The 19,472-nt window shown below is 27.8% G+C and overlaps 3 protein-coding genes across 3 annotated transcripts; all 3 read left to right on the top strand.

Annotated features, from left to right (window-relative positions):
- The first annotated feature begins 2,722 nt into the window (after positions 1 to 2,722).
- On the top strand, positions 2,723 to 6,134 carry LOC114398252 (LOB domain-containing protein 20-like). The gene is made up of 2 exons (XM_028360431.1): positions 2,723 to 3,177; positions 5,711 to 6,134. The coding sequence occupies exons 1-2, from the start codon at positions 2,785 to 2,787 to the stop codon at positions 6,035 to 6,037; spliced, it is 720 nt and encodes a 239-aa protein (XP_028216232.1). The 5' UTR covers positions 2,723 to 2,784; the 3' UTR covers positions 6,038 to 6,134.
- Positions 6,135 to 9,166: 3,032 nt separating this feature from the next.
- LOC114398933 lies at positions 9,167 to 11,758 on the top strand. The gene is made up of 3 exons (XM_028361019.1): positions 9,167 to 9,646; positions 9,720 to 9,844; positions 11,422 to 11,758. The coding sequence occupies exons 1-3, from the start codon at positions 9,280 to 9,282 to the stop codon at positions 11,623 to 11,625; spliced, it is 696 nt and encodes a 231-aa protein (XP_028216820.1). The 5' UTR covers positions 9,167 to 9,279; the 3' UTR covers positions 11,626 to 11,758.
- Positions 11,759 to 15,126: 3,368 nt separating this feature from the next.
- LOC114399243 (metacaspase-9) lies at positions 15,127 to 17,394 on the top strand. The gene is made up of 2 exons (XM_028361387.1): positions 15,127 to 15,582; positions 16,700 to 17,394. The coding sequence occupies exons 1-2, from the start codon at positions 15,213 to 15,215 to the stop codon at positions 17,296 to 17,298; spliced, it is 969 nt and encodes a 322-aa protein (XP_028217188.1). The 5' UTR covers positions 15,127 to 15,212; the 3' UTR covers positions 17,299 to 17,394.
- Positions 17,395 to 19,472: the final 2,078 nt, after the last annotated feature.

The following is a 19,472-nucleotide window of genomic DNA, read 5'->3' as shown; positions in this document are numbered from 1 at the left end:
ACTGTGTTTTTTACTATTCATTTTATACTATATCCTAAATATTTTAATCCAATTAAAAATAAAGTCAAAACAACATACTTTTAAGTACATATCACACTTTCATTAATTTATTAGTGCAATGGTTAAAGTATCTTGAAATATAACATTAAAAATAATAGAAAAATAATGTGAATAGAATAATGGTTGAAATGAATAATTTAATATTAAAATATTAAAAATAAAATAAATCTATCATCAAATAAAATAAATATCTTGAAATATAATTTGGAATAATAAAATAATCATTGTAAATAATATAATGGTTAAAACAAATAGTATGATATGAAAATATCCATAAAATAATAATAAAATTAAAATAAAATAAACTTTTTATCTATCATTATCAATATCTTACATAATAAAAAGATAAAAATAAAAAAACTCTGTCTTATGTAAAAACAGTAAAATTAATAAAATCTTACCTTATGAGAGGAATAAGAGAAAAAATATAATAAAATTTACCTTATTTAGTAATGAATAAAAAGAAAAATATAATAAACATTTTAAAGAATCTTACTTAAAGTAATGTTTCTAAAAAAATTATAAGCTACTAACAAATAGTTAAACAAGTATTTCAATTAGTAAAAAAACTAAAAATTAAAACATGTTGTCAAACATAACTACTAATTTAATTTAGAGCAATACTATATAATTTGAAATTTTATAGTACAAAATCATCACAAAATTAGGTTTCAAATATTTTAAAATCAACAAGTTATTCATGTTTGAGACAGTAGTTTTTTTTAATTTTTTTATCAACTAAAAATTAAAACGTTAATTTCTAGTTTTTCACTTTTTAAAGTTTATTCCTCTTTTATCCTTAAAATATTTTTTAAATATTTTTTTTTCTAATTAAAGTATTATATTTTACTATATTTTTTTGTTCTCTTCTACTAATAAAGTAAAATTTTATTCTTTTTTCTTTACGTAAGGCAGGGTTTTCTTATTTTTACTTTTTAATTACATAAGATATTGGTAATGATAGATAATAAATTTATTTTAAGTTATTTTATTTTTTATTTTGATTTTTTATTATACATTATTTATTTAAATAATTATATTATTTAAAATATTTATTTTATTTTTCTAGCATTATACTTCAAGATACTGATATTGATAGGTGATAGATTTATTTTATTTTATGCTATTTTTAAAATATTTTAAAATTTCATGGTTTACTTTAACCTAGGGTTTTATGTAGACATTTTAAGGCCTTATGCAAAACTTATATTTAAAGATTAATTTAATATAATTTGTCAAATTTCATTTTATTCTTTTATCAATTTCAAATTATTAAGTATTTTTAACCTTTTACTAACAATATATAAAATGACAAAAGCATTCAATTTATCTTTTAACATAGTTAATATCAAATAAGATTTGAGTGATTTTAATTTGAAAAAATTACTTTCAACAATAACTACATGTATTACCAATAACATTTTTAAAATAATGCATATATTTGAGAAATAATACATTTTTGTTTAAAATAATTAGTATTTTAAATGGAATATGAATTTCTTTTCTCTATATACTACTTGTAATATCTTTATTTTTAAAAATAAATCTAGATCTTCAATATTACTATATTACTTAGTAGAAATTGAATTTTTTTTCATGATTAATACAATATTTTTCTCAATCCATCATCTTCCAAAGTTTTCAATGGTTGAATTAATACAATTTTACAAATATATCCTACTAATAAAAATAGTAATATATAATATATCATATAATAATTCAAATTAATAATAAATAAATTAAAAAAAGATATGAAGTTTTTTTGAGACCTTAGATGATTTACGGACCTAATTAAGGAAACTACCTAAATTGCCTTGCAGTTGCCCCGATCTTGCTTTAACCATTCTCTATTCATATGATATTATTTTAACCACTACTAATTAACATAATAAACGTGTTGCCCCGCCTTGCTTTAACCATTCTCTATTTATATGATATTATTTTAACCACTACTAATTAACATAATAAACATACGATGTCTACTTAAAAGTTATTTTTTCTTCTTTTTAAATTTAATAAAAAATATTTTAAGAAATAAAATAAGAGTAACAATATAATACAAAATATGAAAAATTATAGTAATTGAAAGTAAAAAAAAATGTAACTAGAATAACTAATCTATAAATAAAAAATACAAGAGTTTAAAATTAATTAAAAAAATAAAATTATAAATTAATACTCAAAATATACTTATTTATAAAATAAAATTAAAGTTTATATAAAATACCAAATAAACATGTTTATTTATGTCATTTTAAGTATATCAGCTGCTTCATCAAATAATTGCAAAGGCCTTAATTAATTAATATTTTATTACTTATAAGATAAAGAAATTGAAAAAGAAAAGGTAATCTTGGATGAGTTTCTAGCTATGTACCATCCCACACGCGAAGAGCAACAAAGACTGCGGAATTTTTGTGCTTTCCCATAAAGACAACGTTTTCAAGTTTCACACAACCACTCTTTCATCACTACCTCAATATTATATACATACAAATCTAACAAACATGCCAAAAGCAACAACAATTTCATCACATGCATGTGATCACTCACGCTCTCCCTCACCAACCTTAAACGTCTTCTTTCTCATACAACAAAAACCTCACCACAATCACAAGACCAACGTGTGCACTCTCCCAACAAACACCCCATATAAGCATTAACACCACCCCCTTTCACTTTTATTCTCTAACACCACAATACTCCAATCAATTAACTATTAGCATGGCCGAGCCACAAGGTGATATTGGTGGTGACAGTGGTGCTTCTGGAAGCAAGCGTAGAAGCACTGTTTCCAAGCGTGGCATGGTAGCACAAACACAAGATGAAGCAATAGTGGGATCTTCACCCGCAACACCATGTGGGGCTTGCAAGTTCTTGAGGAGGAAGTGCATTGGGGGATGCATTTTTGCACCCTACTTTTGTACTGATCAGGGTGCAGCTAAGTTTGCAGCTGTGCACAAGGTGTTTGGGGCTAGCAATGTGTCAAAGCTCTTGTCCAACATTCCGGCGAACCGCCGCCACGAAGCGGCAACATCCATATCGTATGAGGCTCAGGCAAGGCTGTCTGATCCAGTTTATGGTTGTGTCTCCACCATCCTTGCCCTGCAACAACAGGTCATTTTTTTTTTACTTGAAGTCAATACATTGTGTATGCTTTTAGCTTTTTATCTATCCCTAAACAACATGTAGGTTGATTTATCTATCAATAAATTTGTTTATGTTTGTTTAGTTCAATAATATTTATTTTATATATTGTCAGCGGAAAAAAATTATACTATCATCAATTAAAATTATTGTAAATATGAATATGATATTTTAGAAATATTATAAAAATGAATAATTTTACAATATACCAGAATTTGTGATTAAATAATAATATAAAAAATTCTAATTATTTTCTTACAACCACAAATTAATGGTCATAATAGGACTCAAATTTTCTTATATCTCAAATTAAAATAATATTTTATAACGAAAAATATGATCAATTAAAATAAAAATGTTATAAAAAATTCTAATAGACATATTGCCAATTATAAAAGATTGAGTTGGGAATCAATATTGGTTTGTTTCTTCTTTGATTTCTTTTAAGACAACTATATACCAATTAATAAGAAATTATCTTGATCTTTAATGTAATTATTAAAAAAATAATAAGAAAATTACCATATAAAATAATTTATGATTAGATAACATTCTAAAAGATTTTTACACTTTACACATTTATATATATTATTATAGTTTGATGATTTATACAATATTAATATAAAATCTTTTACATCAACCATAAGTATCACTTTGAAGATAGTTATCATAAAAATAAATAAATTTATAATACATAATATTTTATAATTAAATAATAACGTAAAATTATTTTATGTCCCTAATCTACCTTGTATTTTCTTATATTACTATTTATAAGGAATGATATATAAATGCCACACAAAAAATCATGAATATGATAAGACTGAACTGAACGGTTTTCATTTATTATATATATTTTTTATACTTATAATATTTTTTTTTCTGATTGTTACTTATTAAATTTTTTTGCTAGATGAGTTTTTTAGATGTTTACATTTGTTACCTTCGTTAATCCTAGTTCATTAAATCATGAGGCGATGAGTTAACAGAATGTTATATTATTACTTAAAAGGACTTACACTAATGAAATATATCAAATGCAAAATTTGAAAAGATCATGTAGCAAAATAAATTTTGTTTTAATAAGTAACAATCTAAAAAAGAATATATTATATGTATAAAAAATATATTTAATTCTATATCTTTTGTATTTTATAACAACATAACTCATTGTGATTTCCGCTTAAATTTATTTTAGCTTTCCTCAAATATTCTTCTTACTAAATGGGCTTTTTTTTACTATATATCATTTTTCAAAAAGTACATGCATAGGGAATATAATAAAAATGATATATACAATGATATACTTCTTATTGTATCAAAATGACATTTTGGGCCTTAAATACAATTTTGGTCCCTTATTTTGCTTAATTTATAGATGTGGTCATCTCATTTAAAAGTAGAGACACTTGATCCTTTTGTTTTAAAAAATATACATATTTGATTCTCATATTTTACAATAAAAATATTTGATCTTTTTGTTTTAGAAAATTTACAATTTTTATTCTCATATTTTTTTAAAAAAAATAAGTTGTTTTGATCAAATCTTTAATTTTATCAATATTTTATTTCTTATATTATAATTAATCAAATAATTTTTTATGATACCTTAAATTAATATGTTATATTTAGGATTCAATTGGATCAAAATGAAATAAATATATAAAACATAAGCAAAATTTAAAAATTTGACTTCAATTAAAATTTTTGTAAAATAAAAGGACTAAATTTTTCTATTTTAAAATAGTGGACTAAAATTATGAATTTTTTAAAATAAATGGATTAAATATCTCTATTTTGAAATGAAAGAACCAAAATTATGGATTAAGCAAAATAATACGATTAAAATTGTATTTAAGCTTGTATAAAAACATCACGCTAAGTTTAATCTTTATGCTTTTCGGTTATATATATATATATATTAAATTATTAATATATTTTCTTTACCAAGTTGTGAATGGGGCCAGTGAAAAATGTTCTCTTTAGTACCTTAGTTAAAGGATTGGTCAAGATCATGCTATCGATGTTTGATTTTTAAAATGGATAAGCGAGTGTATGTAGTAGTTGGATCGCAAATGATTTTATGCATGTTCATACACTCCTAAATAGATCGAAAGATACACAATGGATGGCATTTTGTAATTTTTATGTCTATAATCACTATAAATTTCCCTGTATGACAATACTCCTTTAAATTTCTTTCTAGAAAAAAAAACATAGCAAAAGGGGGGAAATAAAGAAAACAAAAGCTATCAAGTATTTAAGAGTATGATATGTTTAGTTTGAAAAAATACTTTCTACTTTTATTTTTATTTTCATTTTTAATTAAAATCATCACTTTGATTTTATTATATTCCTAGCTTTAAAAGTTCAGATAATTGTTTTATCTTATACAAACTAAACAATAGTGACATTAAGATGATATATTTGTAATTAAAAGTAAAAATAAAAAAAATGTTTTCTCAAATTAAATAATCCCTCCTTTTTTTTTTATCCATTTCAGGTGGTATCTTTGCAAGCAGAGCTAGCTATGTTGCAAACTCAACTCATGAATAGCAAGTTTTTCTATACAAGTGCTCTTCAAACCACACAACTACATCAACCAAACATGAATGCAGCAGCACTACATCCAGCATATTCCAACAATTCATGTGGTTCCACCAACCTTTTAAACTTGAGCAACTTCAATAATACGCCTAGCTTTGACCTTGCAATGGACACAACACCCTCATCGCATAGTTTGGAGCCTCTTCAACTCACAAGGTTGTCCCAATATGAGGAAGAGGAGGAAGAAGAAAGCAAAACCCAACAAACTTTCGACCACCATTAATGAGTTGTTCCTTTTGTTTAATTTGTTAGCATTACTCTTTGTTGGTTTCAACTTTATACAAAATTAAATAATATCAAACTTAATGTAACTTATCTCATGACAGTGCTATATTTGAATTTGTATGATCTATTTTCTCATTATATTATAATATAAGAGAGATGTTAAAGAAGTCTAATTCAATTTATTAAATATAATTAAAAAATTATTGATTTTTTTTTATATTGTCTTCGATATCTACCGATAAAAAAATATAAACAAAATGAAAAATTATGTTGTTTTGATATTTTTTTTGTGTGTGAAGAAAAAAATGATATGATATCTTCGTAAATGATATATAACCTATAGACCCTTCCCAACCTCAGCTTTTTATTTAAGGAAGAAAAATGCTTATAATTTAACCTTTTTTAACTCTCTTCAAAACATTTTTCTTCAACCCTCGTATGTTCAATATACTTAACATATTAATTACTTAAAATATATGTGATGCTTTATTTAATTCACTATGACTACTTTTTTTATTGAACTTACGAGTCACTATTTATGTAATTTCTCAAGCTCAAATTTTAATGCAAAAATGTTTTTTTTATTTGGAAAATTTAAAATAAAATTAAAATTTCTAATTTAATTGTTCTTATATAATAATTTATTTAAATTCTCTTAAATTCAAATTCATTTAGATTTTAAATGAAAACAAATACATTTATGATGAATTATAAGTAAATAACAATTTAAAAAAAAGACAAATAATATATTTTGGAATTTGTGTATGTAACGACTCACTTGTTAGTTGTGATGACCTACTATGGCTCTCTATTTATCTTTTTTTGTTGAACCTCCCTCCATTTTACATGAGAAAACTGACAAACGCGATGTTTTTTTTTTCCTCATCATGAAAGCCACATAAATTCAACGTGGCAACAATTATATATGAAACAACTCTCTACATTTGCAAATTGAATTTCATAAGATGCAACACAGTTGAACAAACGAAGAAATTGACTATTGTTTTCAAATCTGTGTATCTCTTGTATGTGATATATATATATATATATATATATATATATATATATATATATATATATATATATATATATATATAATAAATAAGAGTAAATTATACAAACATTTTTTTGCTTTTTTAATTATTACATTTACTTTTCTTGTAGGGGGATATTGGTGTAAAATTTGAGGATATTTTAATATAATAATTTTTTTTTACTTGTTAAACGCTTTTCCAAGCATGTTATTTATCTCGTAAGACTATGTTTCGCCATTAAGTGTAATACAAATAAGCTCCTAATAAAAGTGAGTCGAGTTAGGAAAATCAACAAACAAAAGATTACATAGTCCATTTAAGGGGAAGACCATCCCTAGTGCATGGCTCCACATTTTTGGCTAACAATTGTCTTAAAATAACAAAAATACAACTAACAACTAACGAAAGTGCATAAGAGAATCACAATTAACATGTTAACAACTAGACTCAAATACATTATTAGTTAGAATGCTAATCCCCCTTGTTTTTTTTTTTTTTATGAAGTTTTGAAGAGATACATTTCTTCTCCATTGTTTGAGTTAGACAATATTTCTCTTGGATCATCTAGAAAAAAAAACAATGGAGCATAGCAAGTACTTGTAAGCCAATTTAGGATTATTCGACGACCGGACATGTATCCATACCTTTCAGATAATTTGATGGTTGTAGACTGTCTAGATGGTTGGATCTCCAATCCTTAGGCTTAAAGGCCCAACCAACACACATACCCTGCAACACACACACACACATTTAAATCGGGAATTAACGTTACAACATTTTAATTTGAAAATTAACTTTTATATGAACCTACTTGTCATTCTTTCATCGATTTTCTTGATAATTATAAAAGTAAGTGATTTCTGAAAATTAAAATCCACCACAAAATAAAAACAAAAACTTACAAATTTGTAAATCTCTCTTTTTTAATGTCCTTCTTTTCTAACTCTTTTCATCATCTTCAAATTTAAATAAACAATTTTTTTATTTTCTTTTTTAAATATTTTATTTAGCTATAATGGTCAACACTATCCTATTGACCCTATCATCATCTTCTTCTTTTTTAAATTCCCCTTACTTATGAAAACCTAACACTTTCACCCTCAAACTTAACGTTATGAATACCAATTTCAATATTCTATCGGAATCAAACGTTACCAACAAATTCAATAACTTCACTTCCAAATTCACCTCTCTCAGATTAGTTTGGCCGACAGAGAAGATAAAGAAAGTTAGAAAAAAAAAAAAGAGGTTAGAAAAGACACATTCACAAATTTCTGCATTTTGTGACAATTTTTAACCACTAGAAAAAAGTGACACATAAGTTTGAATTTACTCAAACCTACGTCCAAGCCAAAAAAGTAAGAGATTTTAATTTTTACAAAAAATATACTCAGATTTCTGAAGGGATGAATTTTAAACATTTTTATTTATAGAAACAAAATAATATATTTTAGTTTATAATTTAAGTTTTAAAAAATGTACGTACGCTCAAATTCGTTCAAGCCTAATTTCAAGCCCAAAAACAACACATTTTAATTTTACGAAAATAAAAAATATACCAAAATTTTTTTAAAAATATATTTTAGCTTTAGTGTTGTAATGAATGTGTAATAAATGACGTAACTTAATATACATATGGTAAAAATAAAGAAAATATTAAAATATATTTTTTATTTTCATAAAATTTAAAATATTTTAATTTCATGCTTATAAAAAAATTTATATACTTTCAATTTTTACAAAATTAGAATGTGTCAAATTTTTACTTCGAGCTTATATTCGAACCTACATGAGAGAAATTTCTGATTATTAAAAATTACCATAAATTATAGAATAAACGGTAAAATAATTATTATTAGAGATATATCCCACGCTTTTTTAACATTTTCATATTATATTCTCGGTAATAAAAATTATTTATTTATAGGATTAAAGAAATAATCTTTGAAATAAACGGTATTTTAATATTTCATAGAATTAAATTTTCAAGTATCCATATTTTTATTATATTTTATATTTTCTTATTAAGCAACATTCTTTCCAATACTTCTTTTATCTATTTTTAAAATTAATTTTGTTGTTAAAACGCTGCAAAAGAGCAACGGTATAGAATTTCATCCACAGGAAAAGAAGGGGAAAAAAACAAACACTAGGCAGTGTCTGTGTTCTCTTCCGTTTCCGATTATTCCAATTCGAAATCTGCAGGATGAGAGTGGAAAGAGAGAGGAACAGCAACACAGTGATGCCGCCGGCGGCGGCGGCGGCGGCGGGGGGGAGGAGAATCGGGTACATAAACGCGCAAACGGCGTCGTTGCAGCAGCATCAGATCCGTGGCTCCTCAGTGGTGACGTGGTTCCTGCAGAGGCCCCACTCCATCCCCTTGGTCCTCGCCGTCTTCCTCTTCCTCGCGTGGCTCTCACTCCGCCTCCAGCGCGTGGCCTACGCGCCCCCTCACTCCTTCCAAACGGACATCAGGGCCAACCTCGCCAGGTTCGACGCTTCCGAGGTCGCAAAGGACAACCGCGGCTGGATCTTCGATCCTATCGCCCTCGCCCGCGCTTCCGGCATTTCAGGTACGATGCAATTCGAATACGTCGTCGTTTTGTGTTGAGAGAGATTTTGAAAGTGTTGTGTTGTGTTGTGTAGGTGGAGCAGTGTCGTGTGCGTCGCTTCACGTGGGAGAAATTCGGCCGGGGAAGATAAGAGCGAATCACAGACACCACGATTCTAATGAGACTTTCCTCATTTGGGGCGCTGCTACCAAGTTTAGGGTAACCATCCTCATCCTTAACATCTCTCTATTATTCAGTTATCATTAAGAGGAAACATCTATGCTGATACCAATTTAAAAAAGTTTTATAATGTTCATAATACTCATTTCATTGATTTAATTATCTTTTAAGATAATTATTTTAACTCAATAAATTATCATATTGATGAAACATACATATTAGATAAGATGTAATTGGATGTTTATATAATTTTTTTTTACAGGCATAACCCTTTTTTTCTCTTACATTAATTAAAATAGAATGATATTATAGTTTCTATATTATTACATTTAATTGCAAATGATCATAATAAAATTGTTTTTTTTAATAGCTTCTTTTTTAGAGTATAATAATTTTTTGCTTAATATATTCGAACATAAATCTTATTTATACAATCTATTTTAACAATATAATACATTATTGAAATAATTATTTTTTATATGCAATTCACACGAACTAACTAGTCAACATACTTACAATATAGGAAATGATTAGATTAAATTGTTTTAAAAATAAATATTATTGAAACAATTTTTTTTGTAGGGAAAGGGGAAATATTATTTTTAAAACTAATGTGTTACTCATGGTCAAAAAGTAATATCTTTTTTTTTTCTTCTTAAATTTATTAATAATAATAATAATAATAATAATAAATGATCCCAAATCCCAATCACCCACGTAATATAAGTACAGGGTGTTTGGTTTGGTTGTTTTCTGTTTTCATTAAACGGTGATGAAAATGTGTTTGGTTGAATTTCTGAAAATATTTTTAGTGAAAATAAAAATAGGAAATAATCAGAAAATAAAAACAATAAACTCTTATTTTCAGTATTTTCAGTTAAGAACAAAAATCTCATCTCAGGTAAGATAAACTTGCGGTGACAATGAATGTAATTTTAAGCAAATCTAAAAATACAAAAAGAAAAGAATTTAATATATTATAAATTTTCAATATTTTTATTTCATGAAAACAGAAAACAAGAAGTCAAACCAAACATGTTTTCAGAATTCTAATATTTTAAAAATGAAAACAAAAAATAAAAATACAAACCAAACACACTCTAAATTATCCAATTCCTGTTATGTAATAAATGGAGTGCATGTATGATTTGTAATTAAAATTGCTGCGGTGCACATTCCAAAGCAATTCAACAAATAAATGGAGTGCATGTATGATTTGTAATTAAAATTGCTGCGGTGCACATTCCAAAGCAATTCAACAAATACAAGCAAAATGAAAATAAAAGCAAAAGTTCTGATATTTCTACAAAAATACTTTTGCCTCAAAAGTATTTTTTCACTTAACGTCTAATCATTCCACCCCGGAATGTGTTGTTGTAGTTTCATTTCTTGATGTTACAGAATCATTTTAGTCTCAAAATATCAATTTAAATATACACATCAGTACGTCACGGTAAAAACCATTTGGTCGTTTAGTTTTGCAATGCAAGGAAGGAAAAATGTTTAATTCAGTTTAAACAGCACAATGAAAATGTTGAATTCTCGGTTCTGTGTTAGTAACAACCCACACATCCCTGAATTTGTTATTCATGAATTTCAACCTGTTTGTTTTGCAGATGGAGAACAACGATGAAGATGATGGTTATGCTGAAGTGATCCTTGGCAGAGATGAGATTGCTGTAGCTGCAAGTCCAGTTCACAAAGCGCATGCTTTAGTCAACATTGATTCCATTCGGAGTATCTTCTTCATAGGATGTCAAGACAATGTTGTAAGCTATAATGCATCTAGTACTGACTTCAATGTTTGGAAAGATCTTTGAACATTTTTTCCATTTTTTGTTTCTAAATCTGAAAATGTATCTGAGCCTCCATATTGCTGCACAGCATGATGAAGTTTTGACCTATCAGTTGTCTATATATCTATGAAGCTTAGTTACAAATTCGGTTTGTGAATGATAATTTTATTTACAGGAAAAGAAAAGAAAGAATCAAGCCAAATATAGTTATGACCTTAGCCTATTACAAGAAAGGGGGTAAAATAGCATATATAGCCCATCTATATAAAAAAATAATGCATATAGCCCGCTGAAATTTTAGTAGTTGCAGGTTTATGAGTTTTGAATCATGTTAATTAATTTCTAAATTTTAATTATTATTGTAATAGTTTATTTTTAAATCTTTTTTTAAGTGCCTAATGAAGCAATGTGGTTAAAGCTGAATAAATTCAGACTTGTAATTTATTTATCATTAAAGGTTATTTTAGATATGCTACTAAATAAAAGTTTAATTATATTTTTTGTTGCCAGTTTCAACTCCGCATCTTCAAGTTTTTTTTTAAAACTTAATTAATCTTTTTTTTAGATGGTCTATCTATTTTTTTAGTTATTCAAAATTGGAATAGATAACAACCACCATCTCATAGGAAAAAAAATCATCTTTTTTCTCAACAATGTCTTTATTATTTGATCCAATAGTGTTTCATTAGATAGGAATAAATTTGATAAATATTGATCACTCTCAAATATAATATTAAAACAGAAAAATCCATAAGATAAATCATTATTTACATATAGATGCAGAAAGATTTGTTTAGGAAGTAAGAAATTCCCTTGACATCTCTTCATCTATAAAGAATTGTCTATGTAAAAACACAATATTATTATTCTTTATTCAAATATTTGTGGTTGCATGATGTATGAGATATAAAATAATTTTAAAAGCTTAGATAAGAAAATTAGTGGAAAGGTGATGAAATTTGAATGATTTTATTAGATATAAGATTAGGGTTTGAGGAGGAAAAAGTGTAATTTCTTTTTATTTTGTGCAAAATTTGATGTTTTAATGAGTTAATTCTGATTAAAGACAATCTAATTAATTTTATTTAGAAAATATTTTTAGTTAAAAATGAGAATTTGAGGCTTTTAGAGCTAAATTCTTTTAATTTTAAAAATTGAGAGATTTAATTAAATAGGAAAAGGTTGAGCAATCAAAATCACACATAGTCCAAATAAAAGAACAAAAAATGTAATTAATTTTGAAGAAAAAAATCATTCCTTCATCCTTCATATTATAAATAATTTAAATAAATTTTTTAAAATTTACCATTTATTCTTCAATATAACTTATTTCATTAAATCTCTACAATATATATATATATATATATATATATATATATATATATATATATATATATATATATGCCCTTAGCATGCTAAGACTCCCAGTGCCAAATATCCAACTCATAAGTCACAAGTCATAACAAACTCTTTCCAGACACCTAGCCACAAAGTATTTAATCAATATAGAAAAGTATAAAACATAACCTAACCTGGTCTTGCCTTTTTTTTTTTAATTCATCCACGCATTGGGTTTCTAAACTATTATCTTTTGGGCCTAACAGAGTTTTCAGGGCTATTGCTTCCTGCACTCCAAAAATTTCTTCTTACACCTTTCCAAAGTATTTTTATCCCCTTCGGGATTGGTCATTCCAGAAGCCAAAAGGTGTTAGTGTAACATATCAGAATGTAATTTTACATTTCAGATTGTTCAATCCAGAAGCTTAGAAAGGGTGCAGGAAACAATATTTTGGTGCTGAAAGAAACAGCCAATTTTTAGAAGCACTAGATACATGAGTATTCTTGTGGCAATGATAGGGACTCGGGCTTGGGCTTGGTCTTGTCCGTAGCATTATAAACATGGAAATTGCTATAAAAATCAATTCAAATATTCTTTCGAACTCTTTCTAAGTCAAATCAGATTAGTTCCGTACTACAATGAATTAAGATCAAGGAATGATAATTGAGGTTTACAAGTTGGAATGTTTAATTTCAATGGGAAACTTGTGTTGTTTCCATCACTTGCAAGAAAAGAACTTATCCATGTAGCTCACATTTTTTTGTGGCCGGTGGGAGATATGCGCTAACTATATTAGGTTTACTTGCACGCAAGGGCTGTGTGATGAACAGAAGTCACGGAAATTTGTCATAAACAATACCAAAGAAAAAGCTAAATTAATAAATTAATTTGTTTTAAACAAAATAAGTTTACATAGCTTAGCTTGGCTTCCAAGTTCCAACTAGTCCAGAATGGTCATTTAATAGCTTAGCTTGAATTTCTTTTTCAAACAAAAATAGTTTTTTGAAGTGTGGTATGGGAATGCCACAATTCTTTTTTTTTCGTTAACTAAAGTTTAGGTGAGTTAGATACCATGCTCACTAGAACCAGGGTATACCTCAAGACTAAAAAAATACTTACTGAGGTATTTATAAATTATCCACCAACAAAATTTTTACATGTTATTGCAATTCTTCTTCGGACAATATTATGTATTTTCAAATATAAGATTGAACATAAAATCATATAGTGAATTAGTGAGTATCAGCAACCATTCTAATTGTTCCCATAATTGCATGCTTGGATATAAGTTGAGAGACTTTAAAAATATATTTAATTCAAATATAATAATTTTCTTTTTTATTTTGTGTCTTAAACTTTAGGAATATACATTGAAATGTTCCAGAACACGTTTTTAACTTTTCTCCAAACATAGTCTAAATGTTTTCTAAAATGATTAGCTGTTTGTATATGTTTGGTGAAATATCATTTTCAAGTGTTTGCGTTGATTCTCATACGTGAAGGGACTATTGTGATATTGCTTAGGCTTGGATCAAATTTCCAAAGGTCAAAACTCCAAGTTAAATAACGCCATTCTATGCTTCAAAATTCAACTTCACAAAAAAGAATGCAATATAGTAAAAAAAAGAAAAGAAAACTTTATATAGTAAAAAAATCTCATTCATTTAATATCCATTTATCCAAGGAGAGTAATGCTCTATGTTACAGAAAAGCTACTACAAAGTTAAATAGAAAACAGACTGCTTCTTTCTTATTGGTAAAACATAAATAAAAAAGAAAAAAAAGAAAGAAAGAGGAATTTGACACGCGTGACAACTCTTTACCATTTCCATACTTTTCGTACTTCCCTTTCAAACTGTTGAGCAAATTTCTTTATCCAAATTTCTAAAAAGGTTAAATCCTGAGATTCACCAATTAGCATCCTTTATTTGAAAGTGCTTGATTTCCTGCAATAAACAAATTTTCACGCTGCAAACAAATTACCATATTGTGTTTCCCACGTAATTAAGTTCTAACAATTGTTGGTTGAACAAAGTCCTTCACACATAACATGGTTTTTTATTATATCCAAAAACAGAAGTTCCCTCGCTTGAAAGCCAACACAAACACTCATAATGAATGTTGCTTGTGGCAAATCAAAAGGGATAGCTAATGCTCCCCTACGAACTATATAAAGCTATCACCATTGGAGGAGATTGAACAATGAGCAATTAATCAATCACATTAAGAAATTAACTTGCTTTCATAGTTTTCACATATTTGAAGTGACATCATGAATATGGAGGGGCAGAAGAAAAACAAGAGGGTGGCTGTTTTGGTGGGTTGCAATTACCCCAACACTAGCAATGAATTGCATGGTTGCATAAACGATGTGTTGGCAATGAAGGACACGCTGGAGAAGCGCTTTGGGTTTGATCCCTCTAACATTGAGCTTCTCACTGATGCACCTCACTCTTCTAATAAATTGCCCACTGGTGCTAATATTAAGGAGGCACTGGCTAACATGGTTGATGGAGCTGAAGCTGGGGATGTGCTCTATTTTCACTATAGTGGACATGGAACAAGGATCCCTTCCAAGAAACATGGCCACCCCTTCCGCCATGAGGAAGCCATTGTGCCTTGTGACTTCAATCTCATCACTGGTTTGTATAATTTCCCCTCTCCATGCCAATCACACAATTGAAATATGCACTTGAGTTGACAGCACTCATTTTTAGACCTTATGCACAATAAGTATAAACATACCCATGCTTTAGACTCATGCATAAATAAAAATAATTCATTTCACATTAATTAAAAAAAATAGTTCATATTATTTAATTTTACTAATCTCAAGTGATAAATAAAATTATTTCTAAAATATCGTTAATTGAAACTTGTTATTATGGATAAAAAAAAGTCATTGAAAATAGAACTAATTAAATAAAGAATGTTTTAAGAATAATAACATTAAATATAATAAAATTAATTAAATTTGTTTATATTTAAGTTCAACGTATAAGATAACTTTTTTAATTATATATGAACCCATAGGAAAAAGGTTTATTGAATAAGTAATTAAAATAGAAATAATTATGTATAAGTTAATTTTAAATGAATGTAGGTTGACCCATGTGATTAAAAATTGAGAATGAACTCCCACCTTTTCTTTAAATATGGGTTTGAATATCCTTTACACCACTTGCGCCACTTGGGGGCAAACCTTCACTGGGACAATTCTATGGTGCCTAGAAGCTTATTAAGTAGCTGCGATTTGGTTGAAATTGTTTGAGTTTGAACCCGTACAGTAATTTTCTACTTTTGCCTCTGCTGACAATCACAACATATCAACAACGCCATATTCAGTAGCAACTAAAGGATGTCTCCCTGTATTACTACTGTTATTTCGCCAATAGAAAATATAATGAAAGAAGAAATATGATTAAACTCCGAGTTTAATGATCATATATTGACAATGTAAAATAATTTTGTAATCAGATGTAAAATTACTTTGGTGCATAACCTAATTTCTCTTAAACTATTTTCATAAGCTATGCAAAACCAAAGTAAGCTTGATATAATTTATGGAGATATGATAAACTCTTTTCATAAGAAGTGCTTAATCCCAATTTATCCATTTAATTCCTAGTTAAAAAGCTATGGAAAAGAGTATAGACCATATATATATATACTTGAACTATATGAGAGAAGCCTATTACCATAGGGAACATCATATACTTACAGAACTGATATTTTTACTTTTGCTGTCATGTTACACAGATTTGGACTTGCGGCAACTAGTGAACCGGGTGCCAAAGGGTGCAAGCCTCACAATCCTCTCAGACTCATGCCACAGTGGAGGCCTAATAGACAAAGAGAAAGAACAAATAGGACCATCCTCATCAACTGAAAAAGATTCCACATCAAAACCAAGTTGCAGCACCCCAAAGGCAATCCCATTTGAGTCCATAATGCAGCAACTCTCATGGCTAACAAAAGTGAACACAACAGACATTGGCACCCATCTGCTGGAGCTCTTTGGCTCAGAGGCCAGCCTGAGGTTCCGGATTCCGGCGCCGGACCTCGATCTGCTGGAGCCACTGAGGCCTGATGAGGGGATTCTGCTGAGTGGCTGCCAGGCTGATGAGACCTCTGCTGACATGAACCCCAATGTGGCCTGCGGCCAGAAGGCGTATGGAGCCTTCAGCAATGCGGTTGAGATGGTGCTGAGGGAGAATTCGCCTCTGCTAAGCAATAGAGACCTTGTCATAAGGGCAAGGAAGAAGTTGGAGACTCAAGGGTTTCAGCAGCATCCTTGCCTCTATTGCAGTGATGAGAATGCTAATGCTAGTTTCTTGTGTGAGATGTTTAATACATAGTTTGAATCAAGAATATCGACTGTCACAACTTGTTAATTATATTGTTCTATGAATTTTATGGGGAATAAGTGGAAAATCTTTTATCATGTATTATTATTTTTCTTCTTATTTTATTTCACCTCCGCTAACTCTTAATTTTTAAAATGTAATATTTTATAACTCATTTGTGTATTTTCTTGCGATAAATTGAAATAACAAGAAACCAGCTCAAAATAAATAAGGAGCATATTACCTCACATAATGCCGAGGTAGCTTAATTAAAGTGTGGTTATGCAAATAAATATAAGATAAAGAGGATAGAAATAGGATCTTAAACCAGTTCTTATTCTACTCAAAAGCATAACCCACCCGTGATAGGGTTAACCGGTTAACAAAACTTAGTAGCGGCTTCCATCTGTTGTCGGGTTTATATCGAGGGCGCACATAAATACAAAAGGGAGGTAAGTTATTAAGAAAGGGACGTATATATATCAACTGCCTTCAAATTAATACACAGAATTGAAACAAGGAGCCCAATGCAAAACCAGCCCAATAGAAAAATCGTAATACGCAAATGCCTGAACAGCCCAATTAATTAACAAATTATTTTTTTGACGAGTTTAACAAAAATTAAGATAGACGCAATAAATAAAATAGAAATTAATGTGCGATTTTGATTCGAACTTATTCTTCTAACTTTTTAAATGTTATAATCAAGTTCTTTTGTCTATTATCTTCTTTATAAAATTTCTAAATTCTCACATTCTTAACAAATTGACTATGGATTTAATCAATTAAACTATTTTAAACCCTCTTTTACTAAAACCCATCAATCAAATGCCACATTTCATTCAAAACCATAAAAGTTCAACATTTTCCATCTTCGAAACCTTAACACCCCATCACATCTTTTAAAATCAATATCCCATTTTTCACTATTGAATCTTTCAAAACATTTTCTATCTCTGTCTTAAAATTTCACTTATTTGACCGAAGAATAAAAAGATTTTAGCCTTTTTTGTAGAAAAATAAAGATGAAATAAGTAATTGTCGCAAGTGAAAAAAAAATAAAGAAAAATAATTTCGAGTAAAAAATTAAAGAGGCATTGAATTCATATATTGATCATATTTTTTTAATGATAAGTTGATAATAAATAAAGGACAAAAATGTAAACAAAAAAAATAATGGAAAAAATGTAATAAAGTTTAAAAGAGTTAATAACAAACTAAAAATAATTCATAAGATTATGATAATGATGTAAAGTTCCATTATTTAGCACACAAAATCTGTATTTGATTTCCTCTTTATATAATTTTTTTGGGACCAATAATAGATGATTAGTTTCTAATAACTTAGTGGATTGAAAGAAACTAATACTTTTAACTAAAAAAAATAACAAACTGAAATTAAAACAAGGAAGTGCCAAGTGCGACATGTGTACTTAAGTGTGGACTGCATCGTTTTTCTTTTCTATACATGAAAATAATTTTTATACCAAGGGTGATACTTGTTTGTTCTTTTTTTTGGTTTAATCAACACATAATTTAGTATTTTCTTTTTTATTCTAAAAATATACATAATTGTACGATATATCTTATTTATATTTTAGTGAAATAGTATATTGTATTTTATTTTGTACTAAGGAGGAATCTGAACTTTTATTTAACATCCAATTGATTTCTTTTATTTTTTTTATTGAGTTGGCCCATTTTAAGATAAAGTAGTATTTCTATAACCACACGACTTATGTCTAACACTATATTCAATGAGTGGAATAAAAAAGAATGAAAGTGTGAGAAATAAAAAAAAGAATAAAAAGAAATGAAAAAGATTTAAAAGTAAGGTTGTTTGATTTAGATGAAAATATTAAAGAGGTGAAATATTTAAATTATAGTTGTTAGTCTCATTCATATACATGCACACACAAGAGTCACCAGGGTGAGAATAAAAAAGGAGGGACTATTTTGGAACGTCACAAAACTTCACACAATTACGGTTCCTTTTATGGCTTTTACTTCATTTTTGAGGTGAATACATTTTTAATGGGCTCCATCTAATTTTTTAAATTTTCATCTATGTTTCAATTGAACCGAATAACATGGACTTACCTAGTTTCATCTCCTTTCAATATTGTTTCAAACTTTCACTTTCAGCTATCTAAAGAGAGACTAAGTTTGGGATTGAATTCCAAACC

This window comes from Glycine soja, chromosome 19 (assembly GCF_004193775.1).
Source record: "Glycine soja cultivar W05 chromosome 19, ASM419377v2, whole genome shotgun sequence".
Lineage (NCBI taxonomy): Eukaryota > Viridiplantae > Streptophyta > Magnoliopsida > Fabales > Fabaceae > Glycine > Glycine soja.
This window is presented reverse-complemented; position numbering and strand designations above follow the sequence as displayed.